Source organism: Halichoeres trimaculatus, unplaced genomic scaffold (genome assembly GCF_033239565.1).
Source record: "Halichoeres trimaculatus isolate MK-OKI-2021-1 unplaced genomic scaffold, fHalTri1.1 fHalTri1_scaffold_12, whole genome shotgun sequence".
Taxonomy (NCBI): domain Eukaryota; kingdom Metazoa; phylum Chordata; class Actinopteri; order Labriformes; family Labridae; genus Halichoeres; species Halichoeres trimaculatus.
Window position 1 is genome coordinate 34,359,770 of NW_027437190.1, and position 14,396 is coordinate 34,374,165.

The following is a 14,396-nucleotide window of genomic DNA, read 5'->3' on the forward strand; positions in this document are numbered from 1 at the left end:
TAAAACACAAGCTACTGACCAAAACACGAGATGATGGCTAAAACATGAGTTACTTATCAAAACACAGGCTCTAAGCTAAAACACTAGCTTAAGGCTAAAACACTGGCTGAAAGTTTAAATGCTTGCCTAAGGCTAAAAGATGAGCTTATAGCTAAAACACAAGCTAAAGGCTGAGGCATGAGCCAAAGACCAAAACACGGGCTTAATGCTAATACACAAGCTGTAGGCTGAAAAATTAGCCAAAGGCTGAAATGTGAGCTGAAGGCTAAAACATGGGCTAAATGCTAAAACCCAAGCTAAAGGCTGAAATATTAGCTTAAGACTGAAACACAGACTAATTGCTAAAACCCAAGCTAATGGCTGAAACACAAGCTCATGACTAGAGCATTAGCTAAAGACTAAAACACAGGCTAAATGCTAAAACACAAGCTAATGACTAAAACACATGATAGCTCAAACATGAGCTAATGGCTAAAAGACGGGATGATAGCTAAAACATGAGCTCAAGGCTAAAACACTGGCTTTAAGCTAAAACAAAAGCTTAAGGCTAAAACACACGTTAAAGGCTAAACCATTAGCTAAAGACTGTAACATAAGCTAAAGGCTGGAACATTAGCTAAAGACTGAAACACACGCTAAAGGCTAAAACATGAGCTCATAGCTAAAACCCAAACTAAAGGCTGAAACATTAGCTAAAAACTGCAACACATACTAAAGGCTAAAATGTGAGCTAAAGGCTAAAACAAAAGCTGATCGTTAAAACAAGGGCTAGGGGCTTATTTCTAAGTTGCTTTGCATCCTGGGAAAAGTTGTTTTAAACAAAGGTAAGTTGTAGCTGCCAAAACAAATTCACACCTTGGAAGGAGTGCAACTTTAGGGCAGTTGTTGAAAGTGCTCATGGGAAATAGAGTCTTACTCCCTGAAAGACACAACTGATTCCAGAAATTGTAGGAGGAGGGTGGGACACACCACTGTGAGGGAAAAGCTGTGTGTGTGTGTGTTTGTGTGAGTGAGGATGACAAAGGGTGACAGTGTTCATGGGATATGGAGTCTTATTGCGATGTCTAATGCTCTTTAGTGTCTGAGGCGCCAGTTTGACTGTTGCGTTTACAAACAAGTAACGAAAACTCCAGCAGACCCTCGCTTTAAAGTGACAGCAGCGAAAACTGAGGCTGAAATATGGTGTTTCTAAAACACCAGTCAGAGAAAAACAGGAACTTTTTGAGCTGTAAATCATGTAAAGTTGCTCTGGTGGCACCAGAGGGAAAAAATAAAGAGCTAAAAAAATCGACATTACTCCTCTTTAAAGTTTCAGAGTTCAGATAAACTGTCTCTTTAACGTGTTCAGGTTCGTGGTCTTTCTAATCGTCTGTATTAACAGCGCTCAGAGCTCTGACTGATGAACACTGAAAGGACGAGCGGCGCTGCTCTCGTGGTTAACCTGCTCTGACACGGGCTCTTCCTGTGGCTGCAGGCGGCTCCGCCAGCAGCAGGTTTAAAGCCGGCGTAATTGAAAAGAATTGAATAAGGAAAGAGCGAAGAGAGGGGAAGATAGAGAGGCGCAGATAAGATAGAGACATCGAGGATGAGAGCTCGAAAAGCAGCCGAGCGAGACCTTCAATCTCTCCATCATCTCGCATCTCTTCGCCTCACCCTCATCCCTCCTTCTTCCTCTCCTTCTCCTCCGTTTCTCCTCTTCTCGGCCTCATTTCTCTCCTCTGTCGCTTCCTTCACATCCCCCCTCCTCCCGCGCTCACTCACTCATTGCTTCCTGCTGCCACAAATCAAATTATATCGGGGTCGTATCCATGGGCAACCGACTCCCCTCCTGCCTCCCCTCCGCCCCCATTTCCCACCTCATCACACACTGCTGCCATCATCTTACCTCCCCCCTCCTCCCCCCTTCCTCCTGTCTTTATCTCACTGCCTATCTGCATACACCCCCCTCCTCTCCTCCTCTCCTCCTCTCCTCCTCACACACGCAGATTGAGCAGATGAATTATGCTGCGACGCTGGGAAAGGGAGGAAATTAGGGCCGCGCAGGATGACGAGTGGTTGGTGATGAAGAGACAAGCCTCAGCAAACAACAACAACAACAACAACATCAACCGCTCTGCTAACAAATTATCAGGTCATCCTGCACGGGAGAAACACAAGCACTCTAACGTCCAGAGAAATGAGCTTAAAACCCTCCGTCTTCAGCTCCTGCTGGAGAAAGTGGGCGGTGGGGTAAGTGACTCTGGGTCCCGCTGTTTGCCACAAAGGATAAACAAGCTGGAGGTAATTGACATTAAGAGCAGGACTGCCAGGTAACCAATGGCAACAGAAGACTGAGACATCCATGGTGAGGCGAGGAGGAAGAGGAAGAAAGGAAGAAAGAAAGGGGGCGAGTGGTTTGGTTTCTGCATTCGTGTGTGTGTGTGTGTGTGTGTGTTTGTGTGTGTGTGTGTGTGTGTGTGTGTGTGGCTGCATGTGTCTTGGCGAGGTTGTGGCGGTGTGGCAGATGGATGAGGAAACCACCACTGACAACCGCAACCTCCTCACGCTGTTTCCTGTAGCTCCACTCTCGCTTTCCAGCTCAGAGTCTCACTTCACATCGTCAGGTCAGAGCGTTTTATAACCGGACGTTCATCAATGTCGTGATGATTTATAAAGAAATGAAAGAATGAAAAAGAAAGAAAAGACAGAAAGGAAAGGTAAAAAAAAAAGCAAGGGAAAGAAAGACAGACAGAAAGAAAGAATGCAAAAGAGAGAAAGAAATAAAAAAGGCAGAAAGAAAGAAAGAAAGAAAGAGAGAAAGAAAGAAAGAAAGAAAGAAAGAAAGAAAGAAAGAGAGAAAGAAAGAAAGAAAGAAAGAAAGAAAGAAAGAAAGAAAGAAAGAAAGAAAGAAAAGGGGAAAGAAATAAAAAGGAAAGAAAAAAAAATATAGAAAGAAAGAAAGAAGAAAAAGAAATGAGAAAAAAAGGGGAGAACGAAATAAGAAAAAGAAAGAAAGAAAGAAAAGAAATTAGAAAGATAGAAAGAAAGGAAAGAATGTAAGAAAGAGGGAAGAAAGAAACAAAGAAAAAAGGAGGAAATAAAAAAATTAAGAAAAAGGAAGAAAGAAACAAAGAAAGTAAGAAGGAAAAAAAAGAAGAAAAAACAAATAATAAGACTAAGAAAAGGAAGAAAGAAAAAAGAAATTAGGAAAGAAAGAAAAAGAAGAAGAAGGGAAAGGAAGAAATAACGAAAAAAGAAAGGAAGAAACAGAAGGAAGATCAAAAAAGAAAGAAAGAAAGAAAGAAAGAAAGAAAGAAAGAAAGAAAGAAAGAAAGAAAGAAAGAAAGAAAGAAAGAAAGAAAGAAAGAAAGTGAAAAATAGAAATAAAGAAAGGAAAGGAAGAAAGGAAAAAATTGCCACAACACTAAGGTCTCCCCTTAGCCCCGCCCCCTGACAGGCCTCTAGAGGACTATCCAATCAGAGTGAAGGGGGTTCCTTTTTAAAGAGACAGCGGCTCCAACAAATTGTTTCAGACAAAGCATGAAAAAAAGGTTTTCCTTAAACACTACAGGGAGAAAAATATAGATTTTCCTGAGCTGTTAATCATGTCAAGATACTACAGGAGCACTGGAGGGACAGAATAAAGACTGAAACAGACCTCCTCTTTAAATAGAGCAAACATAAGATGCTTCCTACAGTCTCTTGATTACGTCCTCCATGCCAGAGATTCCTGAAGTGTGGGCTGAACGAGGCTCTTTAGATTTTACAACTCAATCTGCTGCTTCTCAAATACCACGACTATAAATACAAGATTCATTTAGACAGACGAACCATACCCACGTATAGGCACCGTCCAGTGTAATAAATTATTGTTATATACAATCAATTCATGACTGAGCATTTTTGATTAAAGAAAATTCTTTGTGTCTTTCATATCTCTGCTCCTTCATATTTACTCTCCATCCTCAGACGACCTTTTAATATAAACAAACACGCCCTAAACTATGAACGATCTCCTGTTATGAGCTAGCTTATGCTCTGTTAATGTTTTTAATGCCTTGTGTTCTGTTTCTTTGTGAGTCTGATCCTGTCGGTAGGGAACTTTGTAAACTCTGCTGCTGCCTTTCTGGCAAGGACGCTCTTGAGAAATCATTTTTTTTATCTTAACTAGTCATTTCCTGGTTATGAAACTGTTAAATAATGTTTGTTTAATTTTAAATTCTGGAAATTTGTAAAACTTTTTGCAATTTTTATTTTCTTTCTTTTTTTTTTTTTTTTTTTACATTTTATCAAGTTTTGAAAATTATCCAATTTTTTAGATTTTGCAACTTTTGCATCTTTCTAATCTTTTTTAAACTTCATTAAATTTTTGTCAATTATTAAAACACAATTTTCTAGAAAAATTTAGCATTTTTTTAAAACATTTTTTTTTTTCACAATTTTTGGAAATTGTAACAAATTTTTTAATTTACCTCTTTTATTTTTTGCAAATTTATGTAACTTTTTAAACTTCAAAATTCGGGGATTTTTTTGCATTTTTTATTAATTTTTATTTTATTTTATTTTTTTTCAATGAGCTTTCAATAAAGGAAATTTATGAATTTACCTATTTTATTTTTTGCAAATTTTTGATTTTTTTTTTTTTTTTTTTGGATTTTTTGCACATTTCTTGAAATCAAAATTGTTAATTTAATTACTTAATAGTGCAAACTTACGGAATTTTGGAATTTCATTTTTTTTAATTTTTAGAAATAATTGCAAATATTTTTAAAAATAAAAGACAACGACATCACATGTTTAATTATATAAACGCAAAAAATATTTTGATAGTTTGGATTTGATAATTTTCACTTTGACTTTTTGTATATGAAGAATTTTAGACACTTTTGGCCTTTTTTAAAAAAAATCAGTGGCCCTAATCCTCTTCCATAGAAACCCTCGAATCCTTAAACGACCTTAAAAACGACTCAACCCTCTGTGTGTCGTCGTAGCTGTTGCTCAGCTCTTACTCGCTGCCTCACGCTCATCCTGGATTAATGGCGTGTTACCTTTTCCCGCCTGCAGGGTCACAGCGTCAAAGAAATCTCTTCTCCTGAAAAAAATCTAAAAAAGAAAACCTCCTCATCTGATCGATTCATCACTGGCAGTCATGTTCGCTGCTCTTTCCCCTGCGTCTTTTTGTCTCCGTGGTGAAACACGGCGTTTGAGATGCTGTCATGTTTCCAGCCGGGGCCCACACTCTGAACGCTGTTTATTTTGCTGAGCTTATGGCAGCATCTCTGAATCAACACGTAGGAGGGTGACGGGCTGCATGTACTCCAAAAAAACTGAAAAAAAGAAACATTTGATTTCCTTTCAGGAGCTGCACTGTTCATTAGCTGAAGCAAGCGTGTAAAAAGCACTTATTTCTGCAGCGGCTTAATACTCGTTCCACTTCAAAGGCAGCAGACTTGTTCTGAATGTTGCCGTCAGAGGAGCCGAATCCTATTTGAGTGTGTAAATTGCTCTGGATTAGACCATCAGATAAACAGAGGGATGAATGTAAACGCTGAGAGCACTTTTGGTTCAATACGAGCATCCAAATGTCATCTCCTGCTCGCTTTGCTGCAGTGATTAAGAAACAATTCTCCGCCTGTTAATCAGCGCAGCGCGGTCAATGAGGGATCTTTAATTCCCGCACCACGGCCGTGTACGACCACAGGGAGCGCCACCTTATTGACAAACTGCTCGACACCTGATACGTGAAGCAGAGCCGGTCGGAGCGGACGGCGTCCCCCTCCTCCTCTACGTCTCCGCTGATGAATAACAAGCCATCACGCTCTGGACCTGACCCCCTCCAGGCGCCGTTTGTTCTCCGTTATGGAAATGCGACCTGCTGGGATTGATGAGGAGAAAACTGAGGATGATTTTCCAAAGCCTGCGGCCCAGCCGGCTGCCTCTCAGCTCCCTCTTTCTCTGCTGCTCTCCTGTCTTGTTTTTTCCCTGGCTCCTCTGCTTTTGAAGGTGGGCACGTCAAATCCATTACTCAATCTGCTCAATGGAGCGAGGCCCATTTACCAGTTGACTCATTTTGGATGGATCATTTACCCTTTCATCCTCCCTGACAATGCAGCTGATGTAACCAGGGGGCTGAGGCCGTGTTTTTAAGGCCAGGATCATACTTTCTGTTTCACTGGAGGGAGGAACAAACCCATGATTACTCTGCAGAGTCATGTGACCCCATAAAACATGACGCCAGTACATTGTTCTGCTGTGGATCAGCTGAAAGAACAGTCCGTACGCAGTTCTCAGTGATCCCTGTGGGAACTTCTGTGGTGGTTTTCTTCAATTTCTAGCTACAAAAACATTTAATTAGACTTTAAATGAGCCACATTCAGCAGAAAAGTTCAGGAAATGTCTAATTTCAAGATAAAAGAAGCAAAAACACAAGGCCTGGGTTGTTAAAATGAGCAAAAAACTTTGAAAGTTTCTGTGTGGATGGATTCATTTAACTGACGTGTCAGCTTAATACACATGCTTGACGTCTGGAAAAACATTAGCAAACAAAAAAAAAATATTTCAATATCATTTTCCAAATTTAGAGATTTTTGGATTTTTTAAAAAACTTTTTTGCCAGTGTTTGAAAATATATGTTTTACATTTTCAAAAATTTAAATATTTTTGCAATTTTTCTAAATTTTAATTTTTCCTGTTTTGTTTTTTTTTTTATTTCATTTCGATTTTTTGCAAATTTTACAATTTCTATTTTTTAATAGAAATTTTGAGAATTTCTTTAAATTTGAAAATGTTTGAAATATCGCAAATTTATTCAAAATATAAAACTAAGACACCAAATGTAAAAATTTTAAAATTCAAAACACTTTCTTTTATGTTTTGATGACTAAGTGTAGGCAAACAACAAAGAATGAGTAAAACAATCTAATACATATGTCATTTAATTCCAGTATTACTAGAAAAAAACTGTAAGTATTTCAAAGTAAATCATATTTTTTCCCCTTTTGAACTTTTGAAAGGTCAAAATTGTTTGGAATTTGAGCATAATTTTTACATCTTGGTTTTGTACATTTTTGCACTTGTTTTGAAAATTCAGCTTCTTTTGAAAATTTTGTAACTATAAAAAGAAAAAATGCAATTTTTCCCCCATTTTTCAAAATTGAAAAAAATACTTTTCTGCAATTTTTGAAATTTTAAATTTCTTGCCATTTTTTGAAATTTTTGAAATTTTTGAATTTTTTATTTGAGATTTTTGCAAAATTTTAAGATTTCAGTTTCAAAATTTTTGAGGATTTTTTACATTAAAAAAAATAAATTGCAAATTTATTTACAACAATTAACTCACAGCAACAATTTTATAAATTCAAAAATCTTTTTGATAAAATAATCAATCACTAGATTTGATCTTTTTTATGGAATTGTATTTACTCTTTTGTCTTTATTGTGAAGATAAAGTAGATTTTGTGCCTCCTGAATTTGGTCCAGATCAACAAAAACATTATTAACTGTGGACTACTAATCCTGCTGCCCACTAGCGAGGGTGTTTATTACAAACCACGTTGATGATTTCATGTTTTTCTTAATTAGTTTTGCAGACAAAGCTACCTAAAGACTAAAAACTAAAACCCTGTCTTCATCAGCAGAGATCTGTGAAAACAGACAGTCTCTCCTCTACTCTAACCACTCCCCTTCTCTGTCCAAAGCTTCGTCATCCTCTCAGCAACAACCCTGACTCCTGTGCTCGTTAAACCACGAAAAAATCAGAGAACGACAAACAGAACGAACCTAAAAGCAAAGTGTGAAACTTGTTAATCAGTGTTAGGAACGGTTAATTCAACAAATCAAAGCGTGAAACCCTCACTTCAGAGACCAAACATCTCAAAACCAAAACAAACTAAAGATGATTTAAGAGCCTCCAGTGGACAGTTATGGAACTGCAGTTGTGGTCACTGTGTGGCTTTATGCTTTCCCTCTGTTCAAAATCGTCTGCATTCATTGAGTTAATTTCTGTATTTACTGTCATTAATCCGTCATTGGACGTTCAGATCGTTCTGGTTGAGTGGATGCTCACCTGTCTGTTGCGTTCGTCGGTGATCCTCTGAATCTGGATCTTTTTCCTCCCCATGTTTCCGGTGTGGCGGTGGGAGGTTCCTGGGGAGAACGGGGGGGAGGTCAGGGGTCACGGATGGCTGTCGTAGCGTTTCTCACTCCTTAAAAAAAAATAGCGTCTGTCCTCTCTGTGCACCCCGGCTCAGACGGCTGTCACCAGGATGATTTCCAAAAAGAAAAAAAAAAGATGAGGAAAGGAGGAGGAGGAGGAGGAGGAAGAGCAGGGTTTGGCGTCAGCGCCCTCTTCAGATCATGGTCTTGTTTCCGGGGGGAAGGTCATCCACACACAGCGTAAGCGGGATCCTCTGCCCTCCCCTTCACCTCAGCTGGGCAGCTCCTGAAACACAACACAGAGGCATTCATGAGTCTGAGAGAGGAGGTCTGAGAGAGGAGGTCTGAGAGAGGAGGTCTGAGAGAGGAGGTCTGAGAGAGGAGGTCTGAGAGAGGAGGTCTGAGAGAGGAGCGCCGAGCAGCTTTGTTTGTACGCTGACCCACTTTAGCTCCTACAAACAGGATTCGCCGTGACCCTGGCATACAACGGGAGAATAAATGATGCAGCCATGCATCGGAGGCGCCGTCAAATCAGAAGCATGTTGGGCTGAAACATGAAGGGGTGGGTGGGTGGGAGTGTTTGTGGAGCTACATGCAGAGCAGGAGGCCCTCAGGGGCCCGAGAGGAGGGAGGCTGTGCTGTGTCAGCTTCATTAGAGGCATCACCGCCACATCACTGATCTGCTGGTCGCCTGCGGCACCCGGCTGCCCGAGCCGGGGCCCGGCTGACACGCCGAATGTGGTTCCCCAATCGAAGCAGAGAAACAGAGAGGAGCAGAGACAGAGAGGAGCAGAGAGAGGAGCAGAGACAGAGAGGAGCAGAGACAGAGGGGAGCAGAGAGAGGAGCAGAGACAGAGAGGAGCAGAGAGAGGAGCAGAGACAGAGAGGAGCAGAGACAGAGAGGAGCAGAGAGAGGAGCAGAGACAGAGAGGAGCAGAGAGAGGAGCAGAGAGAGGAACAGAGACAGAGAGGAGCAGAGAGAGGAGCAGAGAGAAGAGCAGAGGATGGGGAGTCGACATATTCTCTGTTTCATGTTCTGTGCCGCTCCCTGAGCAGAAACCTGGTCTGAGTCCGTGTTAACATGAGCTACGTCCACGGCGGCGGAGCAGGAAGACAGCTCGCAGCATGTGGACGGAAACACTCTGCGGTCAAAGATAAAACCAAAAAGAAAAAGACTAAAAGAGACAAAATCTAAGTAAATCAAATCACCAAATTGGGGCATTGGATGCTTCAAGATTTTCCTCCAACCAGTCAACAAACCACAGATTCTAATAAACTATTATTCTTTGTATGGCTCATTTTTTGGTTGTTGACACCAAACTGGTTGTGTCTTCAGTGATATTTTTACTATTTTTCTCCTGTGTTTGTCTGGAGGTCCTACATGTAACCATGGCTGCATTGTTTACATGTGAAGTCAGCTGTTAGCAGCCTGTAGCATGTCAATGCTAACTGGTGCTAGGCCAGATGTTTCCCCACAAGGTGAGGAGAAAGAGGTGAGGACAACGTGCTGGTTCTCAGGTGCGAGCTAAGAAGTGACGACATCGACATTGGGAACGTAAGATCTTTCTCCAATAAGATGGACGAGCTAGCTGTGCAAACCCAGCAACAGAGGGAATACCAGAAGGCAGAGTAGCTTCATGCTATTCACAGACATGGCTAACAGACCTAACACTGGACACTAACACCACATTGGAAGAGCTTCACCTGCTGTGAGCAGACAGGATATTCAGTTCTAGTCTATTCTGTTCTATAAATCCATACACTGAGAAAGTTTTGTTAACTTTTAGTAGTTATTCTGTCTCCCTGGTGCCCTCGCAGTAGGGATCAGCATTTCAAAAATAGGAGCTATTCGATAGTTGCTTGTAACTTAAAAAAAAGCTAGGAACACTGCAGCCTGTTGATTGGTTGAAAGAATCGAAAGAATCAAACTAAAAGAATCAAATCAAAATAATCTACTCCAAAGAATTGAATCTAGAGAATCAACATTGCTCCTAACTCATAAAAAAGCTAGAAGCACTGCCGTTTGTTGATTAGTTGAAAGAATAAACTGAATCAAAAGTTGAAAGAATCGAATTGAAAGAATTTAATCAAAAGAATCAAAAGAATCAAATTGAAAGAAGCAAATCGAAATAATCGGATCAAAAGAATTGAATCAAAAGAATTGAATCAACATAATTGAATCGAAAGAATCGAATCAAAAGAAATGAATCGAAAGAATTGAATCGAAGGAATCCAATCAACATAATTGAATCGAAAGAAGTGAATCAAAAGAATTGATTTAAAAGAATCGAATCAAAAGAATTGAGTCAAAAGAAGTGAAGTACTGCTGGATGACTTCCATCTTTGCTCTTTGTTTACTGTGTCACGCTGCCATGGCGTCATGCTAGCTGATGCAGCTATCAGCATCCAGCTCACAGGCCGCCTACAAAGAAGGTAGGCTCTCTGATTGGCCAGCCTTCTGGAGGCAGCCCTTGGTGTTTGAGGCCCACCAGCGAGTGTTTCGATCAGTTTTCAGACAGATTCAAGGATTTCTTCAACATATAGATCATGTAGAGGTTTGAAATTCCGCACATGCTCAGTCTGAACGTCCTGTACTGGCAGCTTATTACTCTGCTGTAAAAAATTTTGGTTGAATAATTTCTACTTATTTCATGTCAAATGTTCCTAAATCTGAAATTTGACTTGCACATTTTTCCACCTTGTGTTTGCAAACGCAGCTTCCTCCTGACTACGACGTAATGACATTATCTCCCGCCGCCCGAGCTGACCTAATTTCATCCTCTGATGCGAGAAAGGTGAGGAGAGTAAAAGTGTGTGTCTAATTCATTCAACTAAGCGTGAAATAAGGGAGGTCTGCAGCGCGTTTTAACACCAGAGGAGGGTTGATCCTCTTTCCTGAAGAGTCGGAGGCCGCAGCGTTTCTGCATATTCATGCAAACTCATGAATGAATGAGAAGGCGGCAGTGGAGCAGGAATGGCAACAGAGGCGAGGGCTGTTTTAGGCCCCGTTTCTACTATTTGTGGTTCAGATGTAAAAATAGCGCTCTATATATACATCCAGACTGTGTACACACAGTGCAGGGCGCTCACACACACACACGACAGTGGGAGCCAAGTGGCAGCATTACAGCGCTGAAGCATCTGGAAGCCACGAGTACAGACGCCACACCAGCTCTCCAGCATTGTTCGCATTCTCGCTACCTGGGAGAGCGGCGGCGAAGAAGAACGCCCTCCATTTACATCCATTCTTCGCAGACAAAGACGCAGAACGAGTCCGTCATGGGACTGACATTCCTTTTGTGCTGCTGTGGGCGCTGCTCTGCACGCTCGTTTGGAGAGGATGCAATTGGCTTTGCTTTGGCGATGACTTGCTTATGAATTATGCACTGAAGGAAAAGAGAGGAGGAAGAGGAGGAGGAGGAGGAGGAGGAGGAGGAGGGGGCTGAGAAGAAAGAGGGTGTTAGGAGTGTCATAATTGTTTTGTAAAAAGAGGCTTGATGAAGAACTGGAGGCCCGCTTTCTACATGGAGCATCGACAATAAGCCGCAGGAACTGAATGTACAAAGTCTTGGCAGCTTCTTCCTGAAACGCAGAGCCAGCTTCTTCTCAAACCCACTCATCGTCTTCCTCACGTCCCTTTTGACTGGCACAGACCGCAGCAGAGGGATGAGTGAAGCGTAATGGAGTCTACCTGGATCACCTCGTCAGGAGGAGGTGTTCCTGATACGCTGAGCTTTCCTTCTCATTCAGCTCCAAACGCAGCAGATGAGAGGTGTTGGTAACGTCATGCGGATAAATAAAACAGAGGTGTGTGCCGTTGGGGGAGCTGACGGGGACTGGCTGCGGTTGTGTTGGAGTTCAAAGACACAGCGGCGAGGGATTTGTCTTCAGGCGGCGGGCTGATCACACATGAAAAGGCTGCTTTATCTACCCAGGGGTGGTCCAGTCTCGACCTTTTTACCCTTCATGCTGCGGGAGCTGGCTTCCCATGTCTGATGTCAGACAGAATCTCCGCGCTCACACGGGAAGCGGGAGGGCCTGGAGTGTGTCTGCTGCCTGGCTGAGCCGGCGAGAGCGACAGAGAGGCTCTGGACAATGAAAAGATTAAAGCTGATAATTAGGAATCTGCAGAGGACCCAGATTAGAGCCCTGGGGAACGCCTTGAAACGTTTAGATGTTAGATTTCACAAGGGGCCTGTGACAAGCTCCTTCTTTTACGGTTTCTAAGACTCAGGCTCAGGGAATATGGAGCATGACAGGACAACTGGAGTTAGGGAGCTTCGTTTAACGCATTTCTAAAGCTTTTATAGAAACATGATTAAAAATCCTGCAGCTTAGACTAAACAAAATGTCCTTCTGGATCAACAGCTTAACACTGCTTTGGTGCTTTCTTACTTTTAGAGTAAGAAATGATTGTGCTGCTTGTTCTAGAAAAAAGAAAACTAACATTTGTATCTGCAGCACTGTACAAGACAAACAAATATTTTCATACCAGGGGTCTGCAACCTTAACTTTCGTGGGAGAAGTTTTGCTTCAGCTCAATCCAGAGCCACAAAATCTACTTTACCTTCACAATTAAGACAATAAAGTTAGTAAAATTCTGTACATAATGAAATGAAATTATACATGTGATGTCTTACTTTTTTTGAGAAATTTGTAGAATAAAAAAAATGTTTCAAAAATTAGCAAAAAATTGTCATAATATTTAAAAAAAAATGCATTTTTTTATTTTGTCATTTTTTTAATTTGGCATTTAAACATGTTTTGAATTAAAAAAAATATGCAAAAAAATGAGAACAATTTTGAAATGTCAAAAATATTCAAAAAAAGGTAGTTATTTTTTTTTTTTTTTTTTTACATTTCTGATGGATTTTTTCTTAACCCCAAAACATTTTAGAATAAAAAAAATGCAAAATAAACAAAAAAAAATGCAACACTTTAGAAATGTAAACAAAAATGGTACTTAAAATATTTTTCCAATTTTTTAAAAAGGAATTCTTGAATTTTTAAAACTTTAAGATATTTTTAAATCTAAAAAAAATGCAAAAAAAAAACAAAAAAACAAAAACAAATTTGAGATATCAAAATTTTCCCCCCAAATTATGCTCAAAATAATTGTTAAATTTTTGACAGTATTCTTGAATTTGATAACATATAGGCCTATTGATAATATTGCTCAGCTCTTCATGTTTCGTTGTTTTTGCTAATGTCTCACCACGCATCAAGGATTTTTTTTTTTTTAAAGCTACAAGGGCGCTACTGCAAATGAGTTAAATAGCAGCATGAGGCGGCTGCAGGTTGCAGACCCTTGTTCCACACTCTTTAGGCTTTGTTTCTTTTCCTACAAATTTTCACCAGTTTTCATCATTCCAATTCAAAAATGTTCAGCATGTTTAGGAGAATAGTGTGTGTATGTTTCACTTCTCTAACCTTTGCACTTTTTAAAATATTCAGCATCTACCAAAATTTTTGGCCCATTAAAATGAATAGAGATGATCCACCACCATGGAAACCACACAAGTGATGATGTAATCAGGGGTTCAGCTTAGGGTTCCGAACAGAGGTCATAAATGGAACCGGTGAGTGCCCCCTATCACCATGGTAACCACACAGCTGGTGATGTCATAAGGGGTTCCGAGGTTAGAGCTCAGCATTTCAACATACCCAGCTCCCAATGAGATAATCTTACATAAAAGCACAAGTACAACTAATAAACAAAGACATACAGCAAACAAGAAGCGTAGCTAGGAGGTAGCACGCTAATGGAAAGACATTTCACCTGTTGCACCAAACTTTCAGGTTGCATTCGGTAAACAGAGATTTGTGTTGAGCCCAAGTTTGAAAGACAAAACCTGACGCCCCAAGAGCACAAGGCAGTGTTTTTGCTAAGTGTAAGACGGTCTCTGCCGCCTGCAGTAGCTAAATCCACCCTTCACTTCCACTGAGCAGATTAAAAAACACTGAACCCAAATGATCATCCTCGCTCCTTACAGTCTTGTTTGATTTCACCGGTCATGATGAGGCATCAGCGCTGGTTTCACTCTGTTTGATATCTGCAAAAAAACCTCCTCTCAGGGGCTCTTCAGGGCAAAAACAGCAGAAACACAAAGGAGTGTGAGCTGGAAAGTGTTGGAGAAACAAACAGAGAGACCATTACTGTACACATGTGCCCGCTAAGCTTTGGAAAGGGTGAATCAGGTCACAGCCTCAGCGCTGCCTGCATCAAAGATTAGTCCATAAAAGAACAGTTAGAAAATGTCGCA

General features: G+C 40.7%; 1 protein-coding gene across 8 annotated transcripts in view; it reads right to left on the reverse strand.

The window, feature by feature from the left end:
- Positions 1 to 14,396, reverse strand: part of mef2d (myocyte enhancer factor 2d) — a 173,352-nt gene that overhangs the window by 93,186 nt on the left and 65,770 nt on the right. For all 8 annotated transcript variants that reach the window (XM_074684326.1, XM_074684325.1, XM_074684324.1 and 5 more), the window contains one exon: positions 8,045 to 8,419. In XM_074684326.1, the coding sequence (XP_074540427.1) occupies positions 8,045 to 8,098 (54 nt within the window). In that variant the 5' untranslated portion in view covers positions 8,099 to 8,419. The remainder of the gene's footprint in view (positions 1 to 8,044; positions 8,420 to 14,396) is intronic.